Source organism: Pseudonaja textilis, chromosome 3, assembly GCF_049901715.1.
Source record: "Pseudonaja textilis isolate UNSWEBS1 chromosome 3, rPseTex1.2, whole genome shotgun sequence".
Taxonomy (NCBI): domain Eukaryota; kingdom Metazoa; phylum Chordata; class Lepidosauria; order Squamata; family Elapidae; genus Pseudonaja; species Pseudonaja textilis.
Genome location: NC_141992.1, coordinates 57,558,783 through 57,583,278, shown reverse-complemented (window position 1 = coordinate 57,583,278; position 24,496 = coordinate 57,558,783). Strand labels below are relative to the sequence as shown.

At 38.3% G+C, this 24,496-nt stretch overlaps 1 protein-coding gene across 6 annotated transcripts; it reads right to left on the bottom strand.

Annotated features, from left to right (window-relative positions):
- Positions 1-3,729: 3,729 nt before the first annotated feature.
- On the bottom strand, positions 3,730-24,090 carry LOC113440643 (vitamin D3 hydroxylase-associated protein-like). 6 transcript variants are annotated; one of them, XM_087929856.1, is made up of 17 exons: positions 24,010-24,090; positions 22,700-22,776; positions 21,731-21,996; positions 19,933-20,046; positions 18,232-18,375; positions 17,146-17,276; positions 16,266-16,472; positions 15,312-15,349; positions 14,888-15,012; positions 11,929-12,054; positions 10,080-10,177; positions 9,532-9,631; positions 8,242-8,285; positions 7,404-7,443; positions 7,096-7,204; positions 5,830-5,975; positions 3,730-4,016 (listed from the first exon to the last, which is right to left on the bottom strand). In XM_087929856.1, exons 3-17 carry the CDS (start codon positions 21,959-21,961, stop codon positions 3,882-3,884), a joined length of 1,788 nt encoding a protein of 595 aa, XP_087785982.1. In that variant the 5' UTR covers positions 21,962-21,996; positions 22,700-22,776; positions 24,010-24,090; the 3' UTR covers positions 3,730-3,881. The 6 variants fall into 6 exon arrangements, with proteins under 6 accessions (XP_087785982.1, XP_087785985.1, XP_087785983.1 ...); XM_087929859.1 differs by having other exon boundaries at positions 5,830-5,972; positions 24,010-24,086; XM_087929857.1 differs by having other exon boundaries at positions 21,731-21,974; positions 24,010-24,086.
- Between the last annotated feature and the right edge of the window lie 406 nt (positions 24,091-24,496).

Genomic DNA, 24,496 nt, shown 5'->3' with positions numbered 1-24,496 from the left:
CAAAAGCAAATGACATGTATGTAAATGTTCTACAATAAACTGTCTCCACCCGTCTCTTGTATTCTTTGGAGGGGAGAGATTGGGGTAAACACAGTGCAGTGATGCTGCGCAATACATTTCTGCTGATGAATGCAGCCAATAATAACATAGTTTTATGTATCATTAATTCTTTTAGCCTCCCAAACAATAAGTTTTTCTGAGTACAGATAATGCAGTAATCACTCACAATTGCCAATAGAATTAGCAGCATTCAGCTGTGTAAAACAACATCTAGACTATGAGTTTTTAGCCTTTAAAAGGCAGCAAAAGAAAATAAATAATTCCCCCCCTACTCCTTTAATATTCACATTAAATGCAAAGCTGCATCAAAGCCATGGGTTATTCTGGCCTTTAAACATTGGACAGTGTAACAAGCCAGTTCAAACCACTTTGGTGCAAAATAGCAGAGCTTGTATATTTTCGGACTGCTGCCCCTAATTTTCTACTAAAAAGAATGATAAACATAAACACTCTACTTTGAGAATGATAAACAATATAGTGTAGCTTGCTCCAATTTGGTGCCATCTAATGGTAGATTTCAAAACTCCCACCATTGTGAACAACATGTATCACTTTCACTGACTTCTACATCCTAGATGAACAAATACCTGGTACTAAATTCAAAACAGAGCAAAAGGCAAGTCAGCATTATTATCAAAGCTTTTCAGCTACTTCAGTTTAGAGAAATATGCACTTGGCCAAGTACGAATCTGAATTCTGATTCAAAGAAGGGCTTTGCTGCAGTAAGACTACTATAATGTGCATAGAGTTTGCCCCCCAAAAGGTCTGGATCGGGCAAATCCTTCATGATATTCAACCCAAATCATTTATTGGGGAGAAGAGCATTGCTAACAATAGGGCCACCCATCAATATGTGCCTTAAAGAGTTCTGGGGGTAGAAAATCTTCTCTAGGAGCCACACTAGATTTCAGAGATTGAATAATGAATTTGATTTCTGAAACTAACACCAGAGACCAGGTAGAAAGATTTTCAAAAGTTAGAGTATCAGTAATTTGCTCACATGAGAGGCCCTGGTCAGGAATAGTAAATAAAAAGGGAACTCCCGGTAAGGAATAAGTGCATAAAAATCCTCTCAAAATGAAGCTGAAAGGGGAAAATCAGATTAGAATTCATGTTACTTCGATAAACCTGATGAAATATTCCAGAAGGAAACTGTCCTTTTTGCTGAAAATTCCAAATCTGGCCATATTTTGCCTATGAAAGTAGCTTCTTCAGAGGCTATCAGTTTCTTGTAATCACATGTAATTTTTAACATTTTTTTTAATGGTAGGGCTCTCTAGGGCTGGTGCAAGCAGTCAGAATAACCTCAGGTTTATTTGCTGTTGGTTTCTAGGAAGTTTATCTGCAGGAAGTTTATCTTAAAATTTTTCTCAGTGAAATTCACACAGATCAGTATACTGAGTCAGAATTTTATTAGGACCTTGGATACAGAAGGAAATTGAGTTTCTGAGCCTGTTCAGAGTTCAGAAAGATTGATGTTGCCTTAGTGTCTTCTTTGGCCCAATTGAGCCTTTTAGTTTGCCTGACTTTGAGATTAGCTAATCGTCTTTTATCATGTGATACAGATAAACTAGCATCACATCTGGCTTGGAAAGTTACTGCAAAATCCCCCTTCCCACCTCACCCCACTAACCTGCTTTCCAGCTCCGTTTTCCTGTACAGGGCAACAAAAGAAGACCCAGTCGATCAGCTGGGACTTGGGAGGCAGAGAATAGATGAGGACAGGGCCAGTCAGAAGTGGGATTTGCCTCTTCTCGGAACTACTCAACATTTCTGCTACCGATTCTCCAGAACTGGTCAGAACCTGCTGAATACCACCTCTGGTTGGAAGGGACCTTGGAGGTCTTCTAGTCCAACCCCCTGTCTAGGCAGGAAACCCTACACCACTTCAGACGACATCTTTTTAAAAATATCCAGTGCTGGAGCATTCACAACTTCTGGAGGCAAGTTGTTCCACTGATTAATTTCTCTGACTGTTAGGAAATTTCTCCTTAGTTCTAAGTTGCTTCTCTCCTTGATTAATTAATTTATAAGAAAATTTTACAGCTCAATAATTAGGAGAGTTATCTCCACAAACTAATTCCAGTCCTTGCTAGCCCAACTCTGCCTTGGCAAGTGTAGTCAGTCTTCCTGATGCCCGCTCTTTAGTCTTATACTTCCTTGCAGGAATACACCAGGGTCAAAATTAATCATTTCCTTATTTGTAGTTGCCCCGTCTCCTGGAGTGCTATGAAGTCAAGATTAGAGAAGAACTGTGCCAGGTCCCCATCTATTAGTTTGTTCCTCCAGCCAGCAATATTCCAAGTCAGTAACTTAATATTAATGTATTAATATTAATTATTAATGGTAATATTAGTGAGGGTAGTATTGGAATTGGAACATGGGTTTTTCACTCATTCAGCAGCAGTAATATTACCCCACATTTAAAACTACAAAATGCTACTGATTTCCTGGAAGCCTGCCATTCAGCCAAATCAGCCATCAATAGTCACATAGAGATAAACCAATTTTACATACCATTCAAAAGAGACAACTAAGAAGGAAACAAAAAGACCAGAATACATCCTCTCTAGCACCTTACCCCCAAATAAACAAGGATTAACACCTCACAATCAATCAAGCAGAAAACAGTACCCTAATCAAAGAACTACCAGAAAATCATACTCCATCATCCTAGCAGGAAAAGCTACCCTATACTGCATAACAAGGGGCAGATCTCAGGTTCACTATTACTGATGGTGTTATCTAGTCAGGTAATGGAACATCTGGAAGCCAACAACCAAGAGAACACCAAGGATTCCACAAATAGGATAGTAAATAACATCACATGCTGTAGCAGTGTTAAACCTTGTGCATGTTCAACTAACGGAGAGAAGAATCTCCCTATTGATCAGAAAAAAATATTGAAGTGAAACCTCCTGAACTCATATAGTCTCCCTCTCAAAGTTAGAACCGTTGACTGTCTGGGTTCTCAATTATTTAAGGAGCCTACACAAAATCAAGCGAAGACTTCTAACCAATGTACAATTTGATCTTGGTATACTTTATGTTACAAGGAAAGTCTTCTAAATTCATTATTATTATTTTTCTATGCAATGGAGATGGAGGATGGGAATATGGTAGAAGACAGAAAACATGAATGTCCATTGAGCCATCTCCCATAAGGGTGAATGAGTAGAAAGAGAAATGCCTCTGTTCTGCTTATTAATGTCTGGACGGCATAAAGCAGACAGAGTAACTCCACAAAGCATCCATACAAAGTCTTTTTATTAGTTCATCAGGCATCCTATCAACTCACATTTATGATGAGGTTCTTCTTAATGTCCAATCCTTTGCATATCTGAATTGTGGTGTAGAAAGATAATAAAGTCTCAACCCCATGATGACTGAAGCAACTGCATGGTATGGTGGATTCAGGCAAGAGTGAGGGAGCCTCCCCCAACCCAACAAGGGTCAATTTAGTGACCAATCCAGATTACAGATGTGACCACATGACATGGACTACATTTCCCAGGATGCCTTAACTACATTTACCATGATGCATTCCCTTAAGGGGACAGTTTACAATTCCTAACTAACTATCCCAAATCCCATTAACTCTAAACTGTCTGGACATCACAGCCTCAACTGGGCACATAAAATACAAAAAAAGAGGACCAGTCTTCCATGGCAATTTGCAGAGGTGAATAATTTATTCAAAAGATGACCCCTTTGACCGAACAATGAATATTCTGGGATCAAACTTGTGTCAGACATTCCTTGATATTCTATCATTTTTATAAGTCCAGATGCATCATTGATCTGCAACTTGCCTCTCAGATTCAAAGGACTTTCTTCTGTTGCTCTTTGTTAGACAGCATCTCAACTTCTTTCATGAACCGAAGGCATAATTCCTCCTGCCATGGTAAAGCTACACATTGAACTGCCACAGGAAGTCCAACAGCATCTTTGACTGCCTGAAAGAGATCATGAAAAATCAAAAGCAGTCAGATAGCTCAGGTCCAAAAGGTTCAAGCTTTTTTTGTTTTTTTAATATTGCAAAGTGATCTTGAGCAAGTATCCTTGGAGTACACCTCCTGTCTCGGGTAAGTTTTCAAAGGACTGCAACCCTTAACTTCTCAGATTCTTAGTTGAGATTATTAATAAAACAGTTTGCAACATATGATTCTTTCTCTTGTATGCCTTGGAAGCCAATCATCCCAAAGAGGTAAAATATAAGAGATAAAAGACTTAAGCGCCTAAACAGAAAAGTGAAAACCCACACTAACTGTTGACCATCTTTAGTTTGATGACCAGGATAGGTAAACTGTTTAACCAAATATTTGCTGCCCCCCACCCCTCAAATTCAGTAGATTTATTTAAAATGGATTTAAATCATTTTTTTTTGCCAAGATTTAATCCTGGCCTTGGGAGAAAATATGGAAAATTATCCTTCCCTAAAACATAATGGTTAGAATCCTGGATTCTTAGATTAAGCCTTTCTCTCCTTCCAATTCTCAACTTGCTTGGTTTCTCCCCCTTTGAAAACAAGAAGAGAATTTTCAATTCATATATTTTACAGCTGAAAATAGATTTGCTCCAAAAAATTCTCTTCAAAGCTTTCCTCTGAAATTGAAAGCCATAACTTTCTAGACAGCATACTAAAAAGCAGAGACATCACCCTGCCAACAAAAGACAAGAAACAAAAGTGCGTATAGTCAAGGGTATGGTTTTCCCAATTGCAATGTATGTCTGTGAAAGTTGGACCATAAGGAAGGCTGTTAGGAATGTAAGTCACCTAACAGTTATTTGGGTTGGAAATATATAAACCAGGATATAAACCGTTTTAATACTGTATCTTTAAGAGCATGCAAAAACTGTAATTGTGTGTGGTTCCGCAAATGGCCATAAGATGGAGCCAGAAACCTGGGTTGTTTAGTCTCAGTGAGTTTCTGTTCCTTTCTGTTGGAGAGAGTTGCCTTCCTCCTAATGATTGTTACTGAACGTTGATGTAAGTCTGTTACTGAACTGTTTTTTGATACTGGACTTTGATATTTGGATTATCCCTGAACTGAACACTGACTGCCTTACCTGTGAATGACTTGAACTACTTATCTTGGACTTTGCTTAAACATTTATTGGAAGTAAAAACCTACATTTACTGTACAGTGTATCTGTGTGCTGTTTGTGTGTTATTCTTCACCACTCTCACTACATCTCCATGTATGCACTCATTCTCCTAACGGGGAATTACCTCAACAAAGGCTGAGCGCCAAAGAATTGAGGCCTTTGAACTATGGTGCTGGAGAAGACTCCTGCAAGTCCCTTAGACTGCAAGCCAATCAAACCTGTCAGTCCTAGAGAACCTGACTGCTCTTTAGAAGGCCGGATCCTGAAGATGAAACTCAAATAAATACTTTGGCCACCTAATGAGAAGGAAGGACTCACTGCAGAAGAGCCTAATGCTGGGAAAGATTGAAGGCAATAGAAGGGGACAACAGAGAATGAGGTGGCTGGATGGAGTCACTGAAGCAGTCTGTGTGAGCTTAAATGGACTCCAGGAGATGGTAGGGGACAGGAAGGCCTGGAGGAACATTGTCCATGGAGTTGTGAGGGTCGGACATGACTTCTCAACTAACAACAAAACAAGTTAACCTTATTTATTTATACAATGGTAACAGATAATTTTCAAAAACTAATTTTTTTTTTGTGAAATCTAATGTCTTCATGATCTCAAATATTATCGATCCACAAGTATTTCTGTAATACCTCTCCTGAGTTCATACAAACCTGTTTCAGGATCCTATCCCAGTAGTCACCATAGATTCCTCGGTGCTGTGCCAGCTCTTCTTCATCGGCTTCTGTAACTGTGGTGACAGGTACAACTCCAGCAGGGAAATTCAAACCATTGTACAGCATGGTATTAGAGATAGCTGCTATGAAGGTGAACACACAGAATAAAGAGTTAGGTGAAATTAAATATCTTCTCCCCTTCCCTTGGATCCCCCTTTCCAAACCCTTCTACTGGCAAAATTCAGTTATGTAATTCTATCTACGGTAGAATTAACCAACTTTCTAAAATTGGTCTGTTCCATTTTTTTCTTGGTTTTGAAAGTGCAATGATGCTAAAGTCAGCTATACTAGTCATGCCATGGACAGAAAATATTGCCTGAAACCAGATTGGAATCTCTCAGTAAGAATTACATGTAAGCTGTATTCCTATATAAGACTTATATAAGAATATTTAAGAAACTAGGGCGTTCAAAACCTTTGCTAGACCAATACTTGAATTCAGCTCTGCTGTCTGGAATCCGCACTGTATATCAGACATAAATACAACTGAGCGAGTTCAGAAGTATTTTACCGGAAGAGTACTACATTCCTCTGTTCACAACAGAATACCCTATATCATCAGACTTGAGATTTAGGCTTAGACAACCTTGAACTATGCCAGCTAAGATTAGATTTAAGCATAGTACATAAAATCATATGTTACAATGTCTTACCAGTTAATGAATACTTCAGCTTTAACCACAACAACACAAGAGCACACAACAGATATAAACTTAATGTAAACCACTCCAAACTTGATTGCAGGAAGTACAATTTCAGCAATAGAGTGGTCAATGTCTGGAACTCACTACATGATTATGTTGTTACCTCCTCTAACCCCCACTCCTTTACCCTCAAACTAACCTCTATTAATCTCATCCCATTCCTTAGAGGACTGTAAGGGGCGTGCATAAGTGCACAATCGTGCCTACTGTCCCTGTCCTATTGTCCCCAATTATTAGTTCCTATTTCATGTATTTAAACTTATGTTTATTCTTATTTCTATTATATTGTAAGCATTTGACAAAATAAATAAATAAAATTATGAAAATTTCTAGAGCATTCTGACCATTAATATTTCTCTACTAAGAGAATAGCAAAAGCACCATCTTTCGAAGCAACCCTAGTTCGTCTACCTGTGCAAAATTGTTGGTGGATCCTCCTGAAACTTGATATTTTTTTAATGTAATGAACAAGTACACATGATGCCACAGTAAGGCTTACCAAGTATTTTTGAAGGATATCCAAGAAAGAAGGCGGGGCCCAGAACTGGGCACAGGACAACATCAAGCTTGTCTTTTTTCCAATGCTCAATAAACTTTTTCTGATAGACCTGAGCCCAAACAGCAATAGTCGTTAAAGTCCTGACAAAATCTAGGCTTGATAAACTGTAGCTGAGTAATTAAAAATGAGTTGAAAGCTAGCAAAAGTTGTTGCCAGATAGGAAAAATGCAATCAACATGATCTATCTTATAGGAAGGACAGAATAAGATTTGATTTTTAAATGTTATGATCACAACAAATGCTTTTACCATCAATTCATTATGGATCTCCCATAGGTCCTTCACATTCCTGAAAGACAAAATATGTAACATGTAAGCCAAACCTTCTTTAAATATAACAGATTGCAATTCTGCTGAATAATCAAGATAATCACATGTGTGTGCCTGAAACAAGACAATTCTGGGGCCATATAGAAGCAAGATAAGAAGAATATTGACACTTTTGAGCTCTGATGTTAGAGAAAACTCTTGAGGATACTGTGCACAGCCAAAAAACCAAGCCAATGTATCATCAAACTAATCAATCCAGAGTTCTCATTAGAGGTACAAATAACCAAGTTCAAATTGTCGTATTTCAGACATGTTACAAGAAACTTAACCCTCTGGCAGATGCTATAATGCTGGGAAAAGTGGAAGGAAAAAGAGAAGAGAATGAGCAGATGAATGGTCTTCGTTACAATGACAATGGGTGCAATGTTGGAACTGCTGAAAGACCAAGTTAGGGACAGCTTGCTATGGAGAAAGTCTATCTACATGGCTGCTAGGAATTGAAAATGACTTGATGGCACACAACCAATGAGATAATCACATATTTTATCAATTATGTCACAGTTGGTGGAACATCAAAATCTTATCAAATAAAATGGCTTAGTTGCTATTATCAAATGGCACATCACAATGCAAAAAAAGTTTTTTTTTTTAAAAAAAATTAATACTTGGGCACAGTGCATAAGTAATGAACGTAATCATATTAATCCTAAAAACTACATTGTTGAACTGCTATTTTTTTTCTTAATGCCAACTCTAAAGATTAATCCCTGTAAGAGATCAAAGGGGCCAAATATAAAGAACATAATTTCGCCATTACCTCACTCCACACAATGCGTCCAGGTGCCCAGCCAGTCGGGGAAACTTAAAAGAAAACAGCATTGAGTGAAAATCTAGATTTATTAGTACTATTGGATTTAGTTTAAAAATTATACAGAATTTCAAAAAACGGAATCTCTGATCTGTAAGGTCTGGCGAAGATACACAATGTTATGTCTGTACTGTTGCAATTTCATTTCTAATTTAAAGAGACCATTATGGACAAGTCCTGAGGAGCAGGTATTCCAACCATACAGACCTGCTGGCTATCAGAGCACTAATCAAACTAGTGATATTGGCAAACAAGAGCCCATATAACTGTAGGGTTTCTTCAACAATTCAGAAACAGCCCAGGACTTCTTCAGCCTCATTATTTCTTCATTTGGGCAGATAAGCTGATAACTTGCACTGCAGCTCTGCATGAGAAATGTAGGCCATTTCCCATTAGTGAGAATTTATGCCTCCCTTCTGGTGTCTTACTTCTGTGTCAAGCTATAGCTCCCCACAGACATGTCCATCATCCTTGTATGCCAGTCCAGCCGTCTCCCATTCACCCACCCACCCCTTATTAGTACGTAAGGGGGCAAAAATATGCTTCCTTTTTCTTGAACAATTAATCAGTGGAAGACAATCATTGGACAATGATTTGTCTGAAATGGCATAAGAGTTTCCTGCTTGAGCAGAGGGTAAGACTAGAAGTCCTCCAACTCTGTTATTCTGTACGGAGTGGAGATTTTCATCATTCTGGGATACGATACTGCCTGCCTGATTTGCACTCTGTTTCTCAGACGAATGGGTTTTCTGCATGCTCTCATCATTTTGAGGCTTGAGGTGATATAGACAATCATAAGGAGCTTCAAACTGTTTTGAGATAAAGTGGAATGGAAATGATAATGCAGAGATCCTGTGAAAGGCCTATAGCAGGGGTGTCAGACTGGCGGTCCATGGGTCAGACGCGTCCCACACAGGCCATTCCCACCCCAGCTCCGCGAATGGGGAAAACGTCACAAAACATCATGTGATGGCAATGTCAGTTTGACTCCCATGGCCTATAGAGAAATGCCTAAAGTCACAATGCACACAGAAGGGGTGTGGGGTTTGCATTGTAATTTCTCAATTCCATCCATCTGAACCCTTTGACTCTCCCCCACCACCACATACACACCCAATGCTGTTGCTCACAATGCAAATATGTTTAAAGACACTTCTATTTCAGTCTTTATACCCCCCAAATACAATAATTCTATCACAAATTTGATCCCATACACACCTAAAGATATCTAAGACTCACCCAGATCTTGGTGAACTTGGCCAAAACTTTCTTCACCAACGTTGGGATTTTAAGGATTTTCACTTGTTCTTTCAAAGCTGGATCCACTATGTCTTTTTGACTGACAGGCAATAGAGAAGGAAAGCAAGATTGGAAATTCACTCTCTTTGTATATAAATGTGTCTACCACAATCATTTACTCTAGCAAGAAGTGATGTTGACCATTTTACAGAGGAAATTGGAGACTAAAGCTATCAAGGGCTGTTTTAGAACAGACAAGTGGATCAGATGTCTTTGCCCTTCTCCCCAACATTTTAAAACATATGAATTTGTCATACTATGTGGAAATTGCATAGTCATGCAAGTACCGATATACTTTCCCCTTAATAAGAAAATGTTAATTCATTGATATAATAAAGCAAATGGTAATGATGATCATTATCACTTCCTGGAAAACAATGGCCTTATGTTAAAATGTTGCTTTAATGAAAACACAGTAATATTGAGCAGTGTCCTTATTTGCTATTCACTCTTTAAATGTTCTTTAGCATCCTCAATAAACTACTTACAACAAGGCCAACAAACTTGAGCCTCCATCTCCAAAAGCACCTCTCAGATAAATTTCATCGATAAAATAATCCACAGAAGGTGGGTTGAAGGGAACTAGCTGCAAATAACAAAGGGGGTTTCAGTTAAACCTCAAAGGTGCCAAGTAAAAACAAGTCTAGATTAACTATTTTCCTGCATGCTGTTTGTCCACTCAATACAACTTTCTCTATACAAGCATACACACACAAAGGGCTCCTCCCAGTGGTTGTTAGTGCTATTCACCAGATCTTCAGCTGACAAGAAAAAAACAACATAAAAACTGCCAGCTGAAGATCTGTCTTCCTAGCCTGCCATTGTAAGGATGCCAGCAAATGCTGATGTCCAATTAAGAGCAAATTAAGGGAAAGGATTGGTGCTTTCCCTGTCAACAAGCCAACAGCTGGTGAGAAAGCACCCACCAATTACTCTTCCTAACAGACTTGGATCTGGATCAGAGAAAAAGCAAGTATTTTTTTAAAAAAATAGACCAGGCAAGGGACTTCAAACTTGGCAAGTTCAAGACTTGTGGACTTTAGCTCCCAGAATTCCTGAGCTAATATGACTGGAGGAGGAATTCTGGGAGTTGAAATCCACAAGTCTTAAAGCTCTCAAGTTTGAAGACCCCCTGGACCAGAGGATGTAGTCAACTGTTAGAAGTTGCTCCAGGATTTGCCCAAACTTCTGGCAACGTATTGCAAGGCTGCGAGAAGTGTCAAGAGGAGGAGTGGAAACTGACACCACAAACAGAAGACAACTGTATTCTTGCTAGATCTACAGTCCAGAGTGGGCATCAGGTTTCCCAGAGAGTGGATTCCCAAGATAGTCAGAACTGGAAGGGGTGGCAAATCATATCTCCCTTCCTTTCCCACCCCATTCAGTTGGGATGAGGAGAGATGGCTCTTGGCCACATCAGGTTTCTTAGCCCCTGAATCTCCCATTCTGAAAGCTGACATTGCAGGTCTCCAAGGCTTGAAGGGAAGGCCAGGAGATATAGGGCACCTAAACCACCAGGACTAGTCTGAAAATCAGTTGAGTGGCTGTAAGAGGGAACATTGTACAATGACATGCAGAATATCCCACTTTAGCACATAATTCCATTGGCAGCTTCCCCCCACCCACCCCACTCATTTTTAAATATGGGCTTTTGATGTTTTAGCTGCTTTTGAACATGGTTGTTCTACAGAAGGGCAGTAAGGATAGGTGTGGATTTCCTTGCTCCTATGGGAAAGCTCCTTCCCCAATCACTTTGCAACTGCCCCCTTCCCACATGAGCATTCAGCTGTAATATTAGGCTTTTCTAAAACAAGGGTTTAGTGCTCTTATGAAACAGCAATAAACCCCTGGTCAACATCAGCCTGTACAACTGCACCACGAAAGCCTACCAGCCTCTATGCTATTCATAGTTAATTAGTAAGAGGCCAATTTTGACCCAACCAAATAAATGGTCAGGAAAGTACACCATTCTGCACACAGAACTAAAATGTGTAGTTTCTTGGCTGCTTTAGGGGCCAATTTAAGCTGAATATGACATTACTGTGACTCAGGTGATAAAATGAAGACAGCATCACCAGGATACAGCAGCCACTGGGTCATATTTATGCTGCAGCTAGGTGGATGTAACATTCCAAGCCACATTGCCTTCCAATTTGTTCCCCTTCTATATTTCCTTTCGTCTTTATCAAACATCACTAAGGAGCAAAAGACATGTTGCCTTTCACTTAGGCATGCCAAAAGCCATCCCTCCATATAGAAGCTCACTGACTATTCTGTATCAGACTATTTTACATGCAAATAAATTGTACAGTAAGCAGTAGTAGCAAAGATACACACTGTATGTCCAGCTTCCTGGAGAAGCTTCCTGGTTTTATGCACAGCCCTTCTCATGCAGGGTGGGAGCAAGAAGTAGCCATCTGTGTCATAATACCCAATCCGTAGAGGTGTAGAGCTTGAATAAATCTAGAGCGGGAAAAAAAAATATCTCGGTTACTAACATTAATGGATTGAGAGCTATATCATCAACTCTGTGATGGCACTTTTGTTAATCACATTGTTGTAATTGTCACATTATTAGTAGAACCTGGCATCCAGAGGCTCACAGAGTTGCATGATCTCTGTTTTGGGTGGTGGGATCCTTAGAACAATGGACAAGACTTTTAAATATGTTTCAGCAAATTAAAAAGCATTGACCATGAGAGTAATTCTCAGGTGGCACTACATTCTTCTTAAATTAGGAAATTTAAGTGAAGTAATTTTAATCTAATTAAATATAATGTAATTTTAATGAAATTTTAATATGCAATTTTTCTGGAAGGTGTTGACAGGGTGATAAGCAAGTTGGCTCATATTACTAGCTTTGATGACAGTGCTCAATTAGATGTAGTTTTGATTGAAACTTTCTGAAGAAATTTGGAAAATCTCACAATCTTTACAATGAATCCTGATGTGAGCTAACTTTTTCGTAATGCACGTATACAGTATTAAGGAATTGATTTAATGTCTTTTATTAGCTGCCAGCTTTGTTACTGTGAAAATTAATAATGGAAGATATTGCTCTGGTTGAAGGAGCTTTGAAAAGCATGACAAAGAAGGATATATTTTCTCAAACTGGTGACTATTAGCTATATCAATCTTTTTCCCAGGAGAAATTAAACAGACTTGTCCTTCACACACATGTATGTGTGTAGATATATAATCCCAAAATTGTTCTTTTTTATTTTTATTTTTTTAAATTGTTTTGGGGAGGTTTATTTTTTAGTGTAGATAGGGTCCTATTCTTGTTATACATACATACATACATGTGTGTGTGTGTGTGTGTGTGTGTGTATGAACACTATATGTGTGTATATATATATATATATACAGATGAACACTATACAGAAACCTGATGATGGCAGATGAGATTCTGCCGAAATGTTGCTACAACTTTAAAAGCACAACTACAATGACGTGGGAAAATACCCAAACAAAGCTGAATGCCATACATGTAAGTACCCGCGAAAACTTAAGAAAACATACATACATACATACATACATACATACATACATATATGTAGGTCTAGGTGTGTTCGGGTCTTTTCCTGTGTAAGATTAAGAGTATCTTGGCGACGTTTCGGCGAGGTCCCACTCGCCATCCTCAGGCTGGTGCTTTCGGCTTCATGCCAGTGCAAGCAGCGTGTGATCGGAGCTGCCGTCTCTCTATAAATACTGGTGGTGGGAGCTGGTGTGCTGGGCTGGTTGGCAGCGCTGCTGTCTCTTGATTGGTTGATGGAGTTGATGTTGGTACAATGGGCTGTGTGATGGCCTTGTGAGTTTTGTTGTGGAGATATCCTGGATATTGTGCTGTAATCTCCTGGGTTGTTTGTTTTGTAGTGATCCTTTTTTCATTAGCCTCTTGTGTTTTAACAGCTTGGGTAATGAGTTGTGTGATGGGCTTGCGAGTTCTTTTGTTGTGGTCTCCTGGGTCCTGTGTTGTAATCCAATGTATGTGGCTGGGCAATTGTTCCATGGTATTTTATAAACTCCTTGGTTTTCTAGCTGGATCTTGTCTTTGGGGTTTCTTAGGATGTTGGCTATTTTTTGGTCAGTGCCGAAGGCTGTCCTGATATTGTGTTTGTGGAGAATTTTGCTGGTTTTGTCTGTGGTGCCTCTGATGTAGTGGAGGAGTGTGATACCGTTGTCTTGTTCTGTGTCTGGGTTTTTTTGGGGTATCTCTTTTCGGATTAGGTTGGTTATATATATATGTGTGTGTGTGTGTATATATATATATTCTTAAGTTTTTGCGGGTACTTACATATATGGCATTCAGCTTTGTTCGGGTATTTTCCCATGTCATTGTAGTTGTGCTTTTAAAGTTGTAGCAACGTTTTGGCAGAATCTTGCCAAACGTCTGCCATCATCAGGCTTATCTATCTATCTATCTATCTATCTATCTATCTATCTATCTATCTATCTATCTATCTATCTATCTATCCGAACAAAGCTGAATACTATATATATGTGTGTGTGTGTGTGTGTGTGTGTGGTATTCAGCTTTGTTCGGGTATTAGCATCAACTTCAATGGCACCAAAACCCTAGCCACTATAGAAAACCTCAGCCACAGAATTATCAGAGAAGCCATAGAGATTGAAAAAAGACCTGAAAGCATGAATAGAAGAGATGATTCCACCAGACTGTCAATTATTTGGAAGCCTGCACTCACAAACAAAAAAATCTCCACACCACTAGCCAGGCAAACACCTGGGCACAAACAGATCCCCCCTGATACCTCCAGCCCAAACACACCCCAACCAGGCACCCAGATGAAACGTGGTTTCCTAACAAATGATAGCTGTCAATTTATTCGGAGCAAAGCTGCACTAAAAGCCTCCAATACAGGAACATAATGTTGCCAGCCAATCAAGACACACAAAAAGGCACAAAACAGACAGAAGATATTAGAAACACCAATCAAGCAGAACACAGCAAACTCCAAGACCAAGAAACACAGACCAAGACTCCCAACCAATCAGGATGAAGAAAAAACCATTCTGGCACAGTAGTAGGCTAGCCCCAAATTTAAAACTGAAACAACTGTAAAAGTCTGACTCACAGACGAACACAATGCAGAAGCTTGATGATGGGAGATGAGATTCTGCCGAAACGTTGCTACAACTTTAAAAACACAATTATAATGACGTGGGAAAATACCCGAACAAAGCTGAATACCATACATACATACATACATACATACATACATACACACACACACACACACACACACACACATCTCTCTCCCTTTTTTAAATTTACCTCTTCATTGAATGGCATAGGTGGCACAGTGGGATCCAGCTGGAACATGTAATCACATAAGAGAGCCTTCATACACAGAGCAAGGCTATCCACATCCTTTGCCATTGGTCCTATTGTTCCTAAAACTTGAGAAGATGTGTGTATGAAGTAGTAGTAGACAGCTAATCCAATTTTGGATTTATTGCTCAAAAGTAAAATACATGTCAAATTAAGACCCTGACTTTGATGGTCATGGCTTTGTTTAAATTGCTCTACATTCATTCCTTTGAGAAAAATCATCTTATATTTCCACATTTCTTGTTAATATTTATATTTCAATTACTATCTATCTAATATCCATTGTTCTTCAGCTCAGTCACTTTTTACATTCATTCAGAATTGATCTCTCACCCCTTTCCCACTTTCCACAAAAAATGATATTTACTTAACAGAAGATGAAAAGGCTCCTTTACTCCAGAAACACTGTAAAACAGAGAAATAAACATGTATAGCATACATTCACAAATAGCTTTTTGGAAGACCTTGTCAAGTGAATCATCACTCGGTGACAAATATCAAGTGGGTGTTCTTGTACAAGACACATTTGCTTCTATTTGTTTCTATCTGTGTATGTCCTTTGTTTAGACTAGAGCAATGTTTCTCGGACTTGGCAACTTTTAAGATGTGTGGATTTCAACTCTCAGAATTCCCAACTGATGGATTAATGTCCACTCATCTTGAAGTTTCCAATTTGAGAAACACCATTTAGAGAAATATAAATGGAAGGAGAAAGGAAGAAAGAATTGTTACATACTTGAATTACATGTTATAATATACTTCTAGGGCAAAAACATTGTATTTCTGCAACTAAGTTTAGTGTTTGGTTTTCCTTAGAATGAAAGTATTTGCTAGAGTAATACTATCTCACATTTACACTGTAGGGTCCTAGCACCCTACAGGATGTTCCTTTCCTAGGTGAAAGTCTAAATCAAGGGTCTTCAAACTTGGCAAGTTTAAGACTTGTGGACTTCAACTCCCAGAATTCCTGAGCTAACATGACTGGGGAGGAGGAATTCTGGGAGTTGAAGTCCACAAATCTTAAAGCTGTCAAGCTTGAAGAAGTCTGGTCTAAATCACAGTACATAATATCATTAGTAAAATTTGTGAACATTGATCAAGCTATTTCCTAATTTCTCCAAGATCACCAATATCTCCAACAGGTTTTTCAACAGAAATTGATTGGCAGGGTTTTTAAAAGAGATTTTGTAAACACAGCATTCCAACACCAGCAGATTATTCTGTTAGATGATTTCTGAGATCTTTTCCAGCTCTACAATTCTGCATCTTATCGAAGTGTGATAATCAGTTGCATAGTCTATGATAACTTTAGCATACTTACCTCAATCTACCTGCGGTTGGCTTCAGCCCACAAAGACCACAGAAGCTGGAGGGTAGACGGATACTTCCACCCAAATCTGATCCAAATCCCAAAATGGAGCCTCCTCCAGCAATTAGAGCCCCTTCCCCTCCAGATGAACCCCCTGGAGTTCTCTTATGATCAAAAGGGTTCACAGTCTGCCCAAAAACTACATTGCTGCAGTCATAGCTGAAAGGTGATAGAAATACATAAGGTTGTGGGAACAAATATTTAAAATATAGGAAATCTATAATCTTGTTCCTTCTGAAGGTAGTTTTTAACTCACTTACAAAAATTAAAAAGTCTTCATCTCAGTAGAACTTCTCTTACTGTGTCTGAGGTCCCTAATTCTGATATTCTAAATAATGTTCTACTCTAAAGTAGTCATATATCAAAAAGATTTAGCTGATTTTTCAGATTAACCAGATTATAATATATTTGAAGCAGAAAGCAAGAACCCTAAGGGTATTTGAGTAACTAAGGAGAGAGAAAAGCCTGAAGCCCCACATATCTACAAAAAGACAGGTTTTACAACACAACATGTTCTGACAGCTGAACGTGAAAGTTTTGGGGTTCTGGCTTATCATTTATTATTACTATGGATACATAGTAATGATGGGTACTTCTCTTAGGATCAGTTTTAGTTAAGACTTAGATCTAGGCAAGGGACTGAGACATCATCCATAAATGCAATCATTACCGATTATTCAAATATAGCAAGACATGACCAATACAAGCCAAGTAAAACTGTGAACAAATAACAAACAGGTGTGTGTTTTTACAACTGCACAGTTAGGAGATAAAGTTTATCAATACATAGCAGTGATCAGTAGCTATAAAAACTATTAGCACAAAAACTTACTTGAATAAAGATTGTGGCACATTGGTGAATACAAATGGATTTGCTCCCTGTTTCTTTAACACCTTGACCAACACACTGTCTTCTTCTTCCACATCAAGAAAATGAGAAAAGCCACATGTTGTCAAATGGCCCTAAAGATGAAGGAAATATTAAGGAAACAGGTGTAGATCAGCTATTTATCTTAACACTTAATCAGTGGTGGGATTCAACATTTTTTACTACCGGTTCTGTGGACGTGGCTTGGTGGGCATGGCAGGGGAAGGATATTGTAAAATCTCCATTCCCACCCCGTTTCTGGGGGAAGGTTACTGAAAAATCCCATTCCCTCCCCACCCCACTAACCTGCTTTCCAGCTCCATTCTACTGTGCAGGGGAACAAAAAAAGACCCAGCCAATCAGCTGGAACTTGGGAGACAGAGAGTAGATGGGGGCGGGGCCAGTCAGAGGTGGTATTTGCCAGTTTTCTGAATATTCAAAATTTCCACTACCAGAACTGGTCAGAACTGGCTGAATACCACCTCTGCACCTAATAACAGCTTCTACCATCTTTCTTTTCTTCCTTTTCCTCTTCTGTTAGGATTTTTTAAAATACCCACTTAAAAAATAAACACATAACTTGAGGTTTCTATTTCAGTAACTAAATAAAATATTCGACGTAGTTTTGGTTTTCAACTAATTAAAGTTGAAGGTTTGGATTTTCAACTATTTAAAAAGAGTGCAAAAATCGTACCATTAAAAATCAGCAGCCAGATGTGGCAATACAATTCTAGAGGCTCTGGATGGAGGCTGCAAAAATAGGACTATCTGGCTTGCTTTTCCAGTAGGCCACGATCTTCTATCCCTTTCCACTATAAAAGGGCTATATACCATAAGCCAGGGGTCTCCAACCTCAGCAACTTTAAGATTAGTGGACTTCAACTCGAAGAATTCCTCAAGTTTAAGTCCACAAGTCTTAAAGTTGGTAAGGTTGGAGACCCCTGACATAAACAAATATATATCTTAGAAAGGTTTCTAGTGGTCTTCTCTTAGCAGCTGCTTCTTGTATGCCATTTCTAGAAAACCAAGGTATCACGGAAATGGAATCACCTTGTATGCAATGTGGTCCTTGATGCTGACAGGTACCCCATACAATAAACCTTTTTCCTTCTGGGTTTTCAGTTGCTGAAGAAAGGGCTCACATTCTGGAATAAAATGGCGCACACAATTCACCTCCTTGGTAACTGTTAAAGCCTTTTTAGGAAAACAGTAGACAGACAAGTCGAGGGAAATAATTAGAAGTGGAACAATGTGCTTGCCTCTGTTAATTACTCCCTATTCCTGATCCACGATTCCCAGAAGAAGAAAAAAATCTGCTGCTGCGTCTGCTGCTTCACTTTCATCAGTATCTTCTGTCGCTTTACTAAGATCAGTCTTTCCCCCCAAAAAAACTATTCTTATAGTAAAAGACAAACCACGCATTCCAAATATTATTGTAATGTTTATTTATTTATTTTAAATGGTGCAAGTATTTGTTCCCCACCCACCTCTTCCAGGAAGATAGAACAGGAACAAATGCAAAATGCCATGGCAGCATGATCCCACTAGGGGGTACAAACTGACTTCCAAAAACATTTTACAACAAGTATTATTTTACTTTTTTTTTCTAATTTGAGGGGGTTGTTTATATTCTGTAGAAAAAAATTAAATAAATAATTTTTAAAAATATGTCCGCCAAGACATAAACATATATATACATGCATGCACACACACACACACACACACACACACACACATTTTTTAACAGGATTTAATGTAGATTATCAAGAGATTAAAGAGGCTATACTTTGAGATATAATACTAAAATAACTTTTATTGTCCTTTTTTTCCATGAACACATTGGCATTCATAAAAAAAATTCTGATGCCTGTTTTCAAAAGAAATAAATATATAACCATACACATACGTGATATGTGTTACATGTAATTATGGAAATTATATACACAAAATAAAATAAACTGGAGCAATATTTAACTAATTATAGTACAATGTGCATACATATGTGCCTGCACATATATACATACATACATATACATACACACACCCCATGCATTTTTAGTAGGGAATAAAGTAAAGGTCTGGCAAGTTTTCCAGACAGATGGGCATATTTAAAATTTGTGTGCATTTTTCACCAAATGGTAGCTATAGCCTTTTGTGGCATGTTTGGAAGTATCCATTTTCTATGGTTGTTATATTCAAAACCATTTTGTATCTCCACTTAATTATTTTCCGTTCCTATTTTTTTACTATGTATTTTTAATCCCAACTGTATGCCACATTGAGTTGTCTGCAATTAGGAAGTTTGCAAATGAATAGGGAACATTGATCTCCTATATCAACTTTCAGCTTTTTCTTCATTTTCATTATTTCACATTATTTGGATTCAAAAATAAAGACAGAGCAGGAAGACTGAAGGATAGCCAAGTGCTGCTGGGCATACTTTTTCCCTCTTAATTTATCTCAGGAGCATCTTCAAATCGTAGACATACAATACTCAACACTGAGCAGGTAAAACTAGTATAAAATAGGCCAGAAAGAAATAGCCCACATAAAAAAGTATGTAAAATAAATAGAATTAAAACTAAATGACATGGGCAACATAGACAGTGTTTTCTCTCGTCAACATGAGGTCCTCCTCTGCCATGTTGAAGTGACAATTTATGCACTGTAGGATATATGAGATGGGCATATTGATGTATGTAAACAATATTTCTTTCTGTATCTATGTTCTTTGTCTCCAAATATCTTTACCTTTTCCATGTAGGTGTAGAGGACAACATCCGGAGACAAAGTGTCTTCTTTCAGCTTTTCAACCAGTTCAACCAGAGGTAGAGAAAGGATCTCATCACTTGGTAACCCAGGGTTCTGTAATGAAAGAGCACAGTACAACACTTCCCTGAGATTTGATAGAGCAAATCTGAGAGATGGCAAAGGGATTAATGGGTTGTTGTTGGCAAGCTTCAGTTGGACACTGAAAAACTGAGGAAGCCTCTTCACTTTGAAAAAGGATGAGAAACAAAACTTTTTCAAAGAAAAAAAACCAAGACAGTCCCAGTTGCCTTTTGGAAAAGCTCTTTTGAGACAACCATGACCTGGATGATTGAGAATCTTCATAGACATCAGAACTAATTACCTAATTTCATTGACATTGCATTAAAATTATACAAGATAGATGCTTATTTTACACGTATGCATTGGATTATTTTCCCCTTACAGCAGAGGCCTCCAATCTTGGCAACTTTAAGACTTGTGGACTTCAACAAGTCTTAAAGTTGCCAAGTTTGGGGATCCCTGCTTTACAGTTGCCATTGCATGTCATTTTTAGATGGCTCTTGTTTCAAGGTTTTCCTAGGTCTTGTCTGACATTTAAAGATCCAGGCTCTGCACCCCTGCTATAGAACATACTGTAGGTGCTGCAAAACATTTGAGGCTTTTTTGTTCTACTTGACACAAACTTTCATTTTGTGTCTGCTAAGATGATAAGCTATAAGTTGTGACAACAGAAAACCACAGATGGATCTCAGCCTTAATGTGGGCGGCAAAGCTCCCACTTAATTCAGTAGTAATCCTTTTGGTTAAAGTTGTATTTAAAAGAAAAGTTCATCCCATGAAAATTTTCAGATGTCCTTCTCACCCATGTATGGTCATGAAATATCCTTCAGTTTTATTTAAAAGAGAGATGGTGACCAAACCCAACCTTAATAACAAGAGCCAAACAACAAGGAAATAGCAGAAATCCGAATTTGGGTGTAGTAAATATTAATCTGTAATTATTTACTAAAATTGTATCTTATCCATTAGCTTAATATTCCAACTCCCTGTATATTCCTGAAGTCTGCAGGAAAAATTATCACATATACATTTAAATACACATGTACATAAACATTATATATAATAAGTAATAAGCAGGGGTGGGATTCTACCAGTTTGCACCTATTTGCTAGAACTGGTTGTTAACATTCTAAGCAGTTCAGAGAACCAGTTGTTAGAAGAAATTACTGGCCTAATCCTGAAAGGAAGGGAGGAAGGAAACATTCTGGTGTTGCTTACAGAAACTGCCTCTCCGTTAACCCTTATTACATTCTTGGCAGGACTAGACTTCCTGTCCCTGGAATTTCTCCGGAGTTTTTTTCCCCTTCCTTTGCTGGTACTTTGCTTATGTGAAGTGACCATTCAAAGTTACAATGAACTGAAAAAAGTGACTTATGACCATTTTTCACACTTACGACTGTTGCAGCATCCCCACAGTCATGAGAGGCCAGGTGAGGAGATGCGTGCCTCGATGTGAGTGATATTGAGTGGGCCACGACCAGCCAATAACATGACCACCAAGCCATGCCCACCCAATCACATGACCACCAAGTCACACCCACCAACTAAGCCATGCCCACAGAACTGGTTGTTAAAAAATTTGAATCCCACCCCTGGTAATAAGTACTGTAATAAGTATTTATACAATAATAAGTACTTACACAAGTACAAGTAATACAAGTAATAAGTGCTTATGCAAAAACTTATACCATACAAGAAATAGTTAGGAAACATGTACCTGGCTTTTAAATGTCTGCACTGATTTTTCCATTTCTATAAAGCCTCGATCCCTTTGCCTTCTTGTTTCTTCTATTTGTTTTTTAATCCTTTTCTGGCCTAACCATTTCAGTACCAAACAAGCTGCTGTTGAACCACAGATCAGAACCACGGCAGTATGAAGATAGATTTTATCCTGAGGCCAGGATTGCTCCAACCATTCTTGAAGTGTAGTGGAAGCTTCTCGCAGCATTCTGGAACCAAATCTATGGGCAATTTTTGGAGATTCTGAAATGCAGAGGAAAGCTCATACAAAGTCCATCTGAATCCATTATAAGAAGATATACAGCATTGGCTTCCTCAAGTTCTAACATGTTATAAGGAATGTCCTATTTATGTTTGATTAAAATATCCCCATCCTTGCAACATGCTAAAGTATTTCAGGAGGATGCAAAATATCTCTCCGCTTTGTTGAGGAGATGCTTCTGGACAAAAGATGTGCCTTTACTGCATATGTATAATTTTAAGCTTAACCTGAAGCTCTGGAACAACCTCTGTGAATAACAATAATTAACAAGAATACCAAGAACAATATGGGTGAACTTTGGTTAGGAAAGCATAGATGTTCAAAAGTAGCCACAAAGAACTTAACAGTCTTCAGATAGAATGACAGGATAAGAAGTATGAATGTGGACAAATGTAGACAAAAAAGCTTCAAACTTTATTAAGACAGGGAAACGCTAATAACTGAAGAGAAAGGGCCAGAAATTTAATCTAAAACTGAAATATATCAACCAACTGCTTATTTGGCGGGGAGAGGGGACTCAAAAGAGAGACTCCAAAGATAATCTCACCTGGACCCTTAAGGAGATCATCAGATTTCTGAGATAACATTCTGTGATCACCGAGCAGACTGTGTTTGACTGCTGGTATCATCCCTTCTAAGATTTAAAAAAAATGTCAAACATTTCATACTAAGGAAGTTGCTTACCTGGATGTTATCAGTCACTGCTTTCTGCCCCGTTTTCACTGCGTTTGTGAGCTCACCTCTTTCTTCGCATTGATCACCTTAAAACATCAAATAGATTGTATGGTTACGGAGTAGTTAGAGATAAGCATATTCTGGAGTCTGAATTAGGTCAAGAGTTTTGTCACAGTATCTGATAAAAAAAATCATAAGATGAATTCAACTGAAATCTGAACTCCAAGATCCCTTCCAACTCTGTAAAAGGGTAAGTTGTGGAATTAGAAGCTCAACATGGTGACCTGCGTAGGTGTGTCCTCTCGGGGATATGACTTATTTAGAAATTCAAATCTGAAGTGATTATCTCTGCTTTTATATTTATTTGGTATAATTCACCTATTTTTAGTGGTCATTCACCTAGTAATCTGATCTTTAAGATCTTTATTTTATTTTATTTTATTTGGGAAGGCACATCTCACACATGTGCATGGACACCCCACTCATCACATGAAAGAACCTGAAGGACGCTCTTCGTTGTGATTGTAGAATCTATCATTAGATTCTACAATCATAGATTCTACAAGCATAGCATAAGCAAAATTCTCTGACACTTTATATCTTGTCTTAGAATGTCAAATTTTCAGTGTTTGTTTAAAACAGCCACACATCTTACACTAAACTCTAGGTGGTTTCCAACCAACAGTTAAAACAGTATCACTGTACAATTAATATAGACATATGACTATTAAAACCACAAATAGTAAAAAAAACCTGGCACCTTAATTTTTTACTTAAATTAATATTTTATTGTGTTTGAGTGTGCACAATAATTATTCATGCATTTCAGATTTCTTTTCCAGTACGCATCACTTTTTATCCCTTTAGTGTTTGGTCATTCACTCACCTTACAGCGCAGACCTAGTAAGAAGCATGCAGAAAATACATTAGCATTGCTACAGAACCTGCATTATAAAAGCTAATTAACCGTACAAAGCTTCCAAGCCTAGACAAACGTGACCAGGTTTAGTACCTGTTCAGGCCAACCTAAAATCAACACAAAGTAAAAAAATAACGAAATGTTCTTCTAAGCCCAATACAAAGCCACCCACATTACATAATCCATGCTGTGTTAATGCCTAACTATTTCAACCCTTATCTTCTCAATGCCACCTCAACTTTGAAAATGTAGTTCAGCCCTGTGGTAGAAGCTCACATGATGATAGCCCTTTTTCCCTACACGTAACACAGGGAAAAGTAAAAACCACACATTTCAGTTATCTTTTGTAAAGCTAAACACTAGCAAGATTCTTAGATACATCTTTCTTTTTTGAGGTTACCGTTCAGTAGAAGAGTTCAGCTAAGAAGACAGAATACATTGCATTTTTGCTGGCTCATGTAACTGTGGGCTGGAGCCAATCAAATTTAACACTTCAACCACCGCCCAGCTTTCTAAAAGGAGCCTATTGAACCAAGTTTGATAAGGTCATCACTATGGTTATTCTGCTATCAGTATCTTGCTACATATAACAACACAGGTGTGTGCTTGCGGGGAGCAAGCACTTTGTAATACTGTGAATAGATGATAGGAAAGCAAGGAAACCATGCTTCTTCCAGCCTGGGCAAAATTCAAAAGAATATTCAGTGAGATGTAACTGGAACATGAGCTTTAGGATTGAAGATCATTCATTCACCTCACAATCTAGCAGCCACAAATTATAATTTTAACTGTTAGCCAACAGAAAACACAGTTGCCTGGAAGTTAGGAAAATCTGATACTTGTGATCTTATCGAGTCACTGGACCTACTGGAGAGGTCCTGCCAGAC

What these genes read in the sequence shown, in the direction of transcription:
- LOC113440643 (XM_087929856.1), bottom strand. Translation starts at nt 21,961, where the DNA reads ATGCTGCGAGAAGCTTCCACTACACTTCAAGAATGGTTGGAGCAATCC. An exon ending in AGGACCACATTGCATACAAG is followed by an intron (nt 17,277 to 18,231) that starts GTGATTCCATTT and finishes CTTCATCTTTAG; the next exon opens with GGCCATTTGACAACATGTGG. An exon ending in GTGCCACAATCTTTATTCAA is followed by an intron (nt 16,473 to 17,145) that starts GTAAGTTTTTGT and finishes ATCACCTTTCAG; the next exon opens with CTATGACTGCAGCAATGTAG.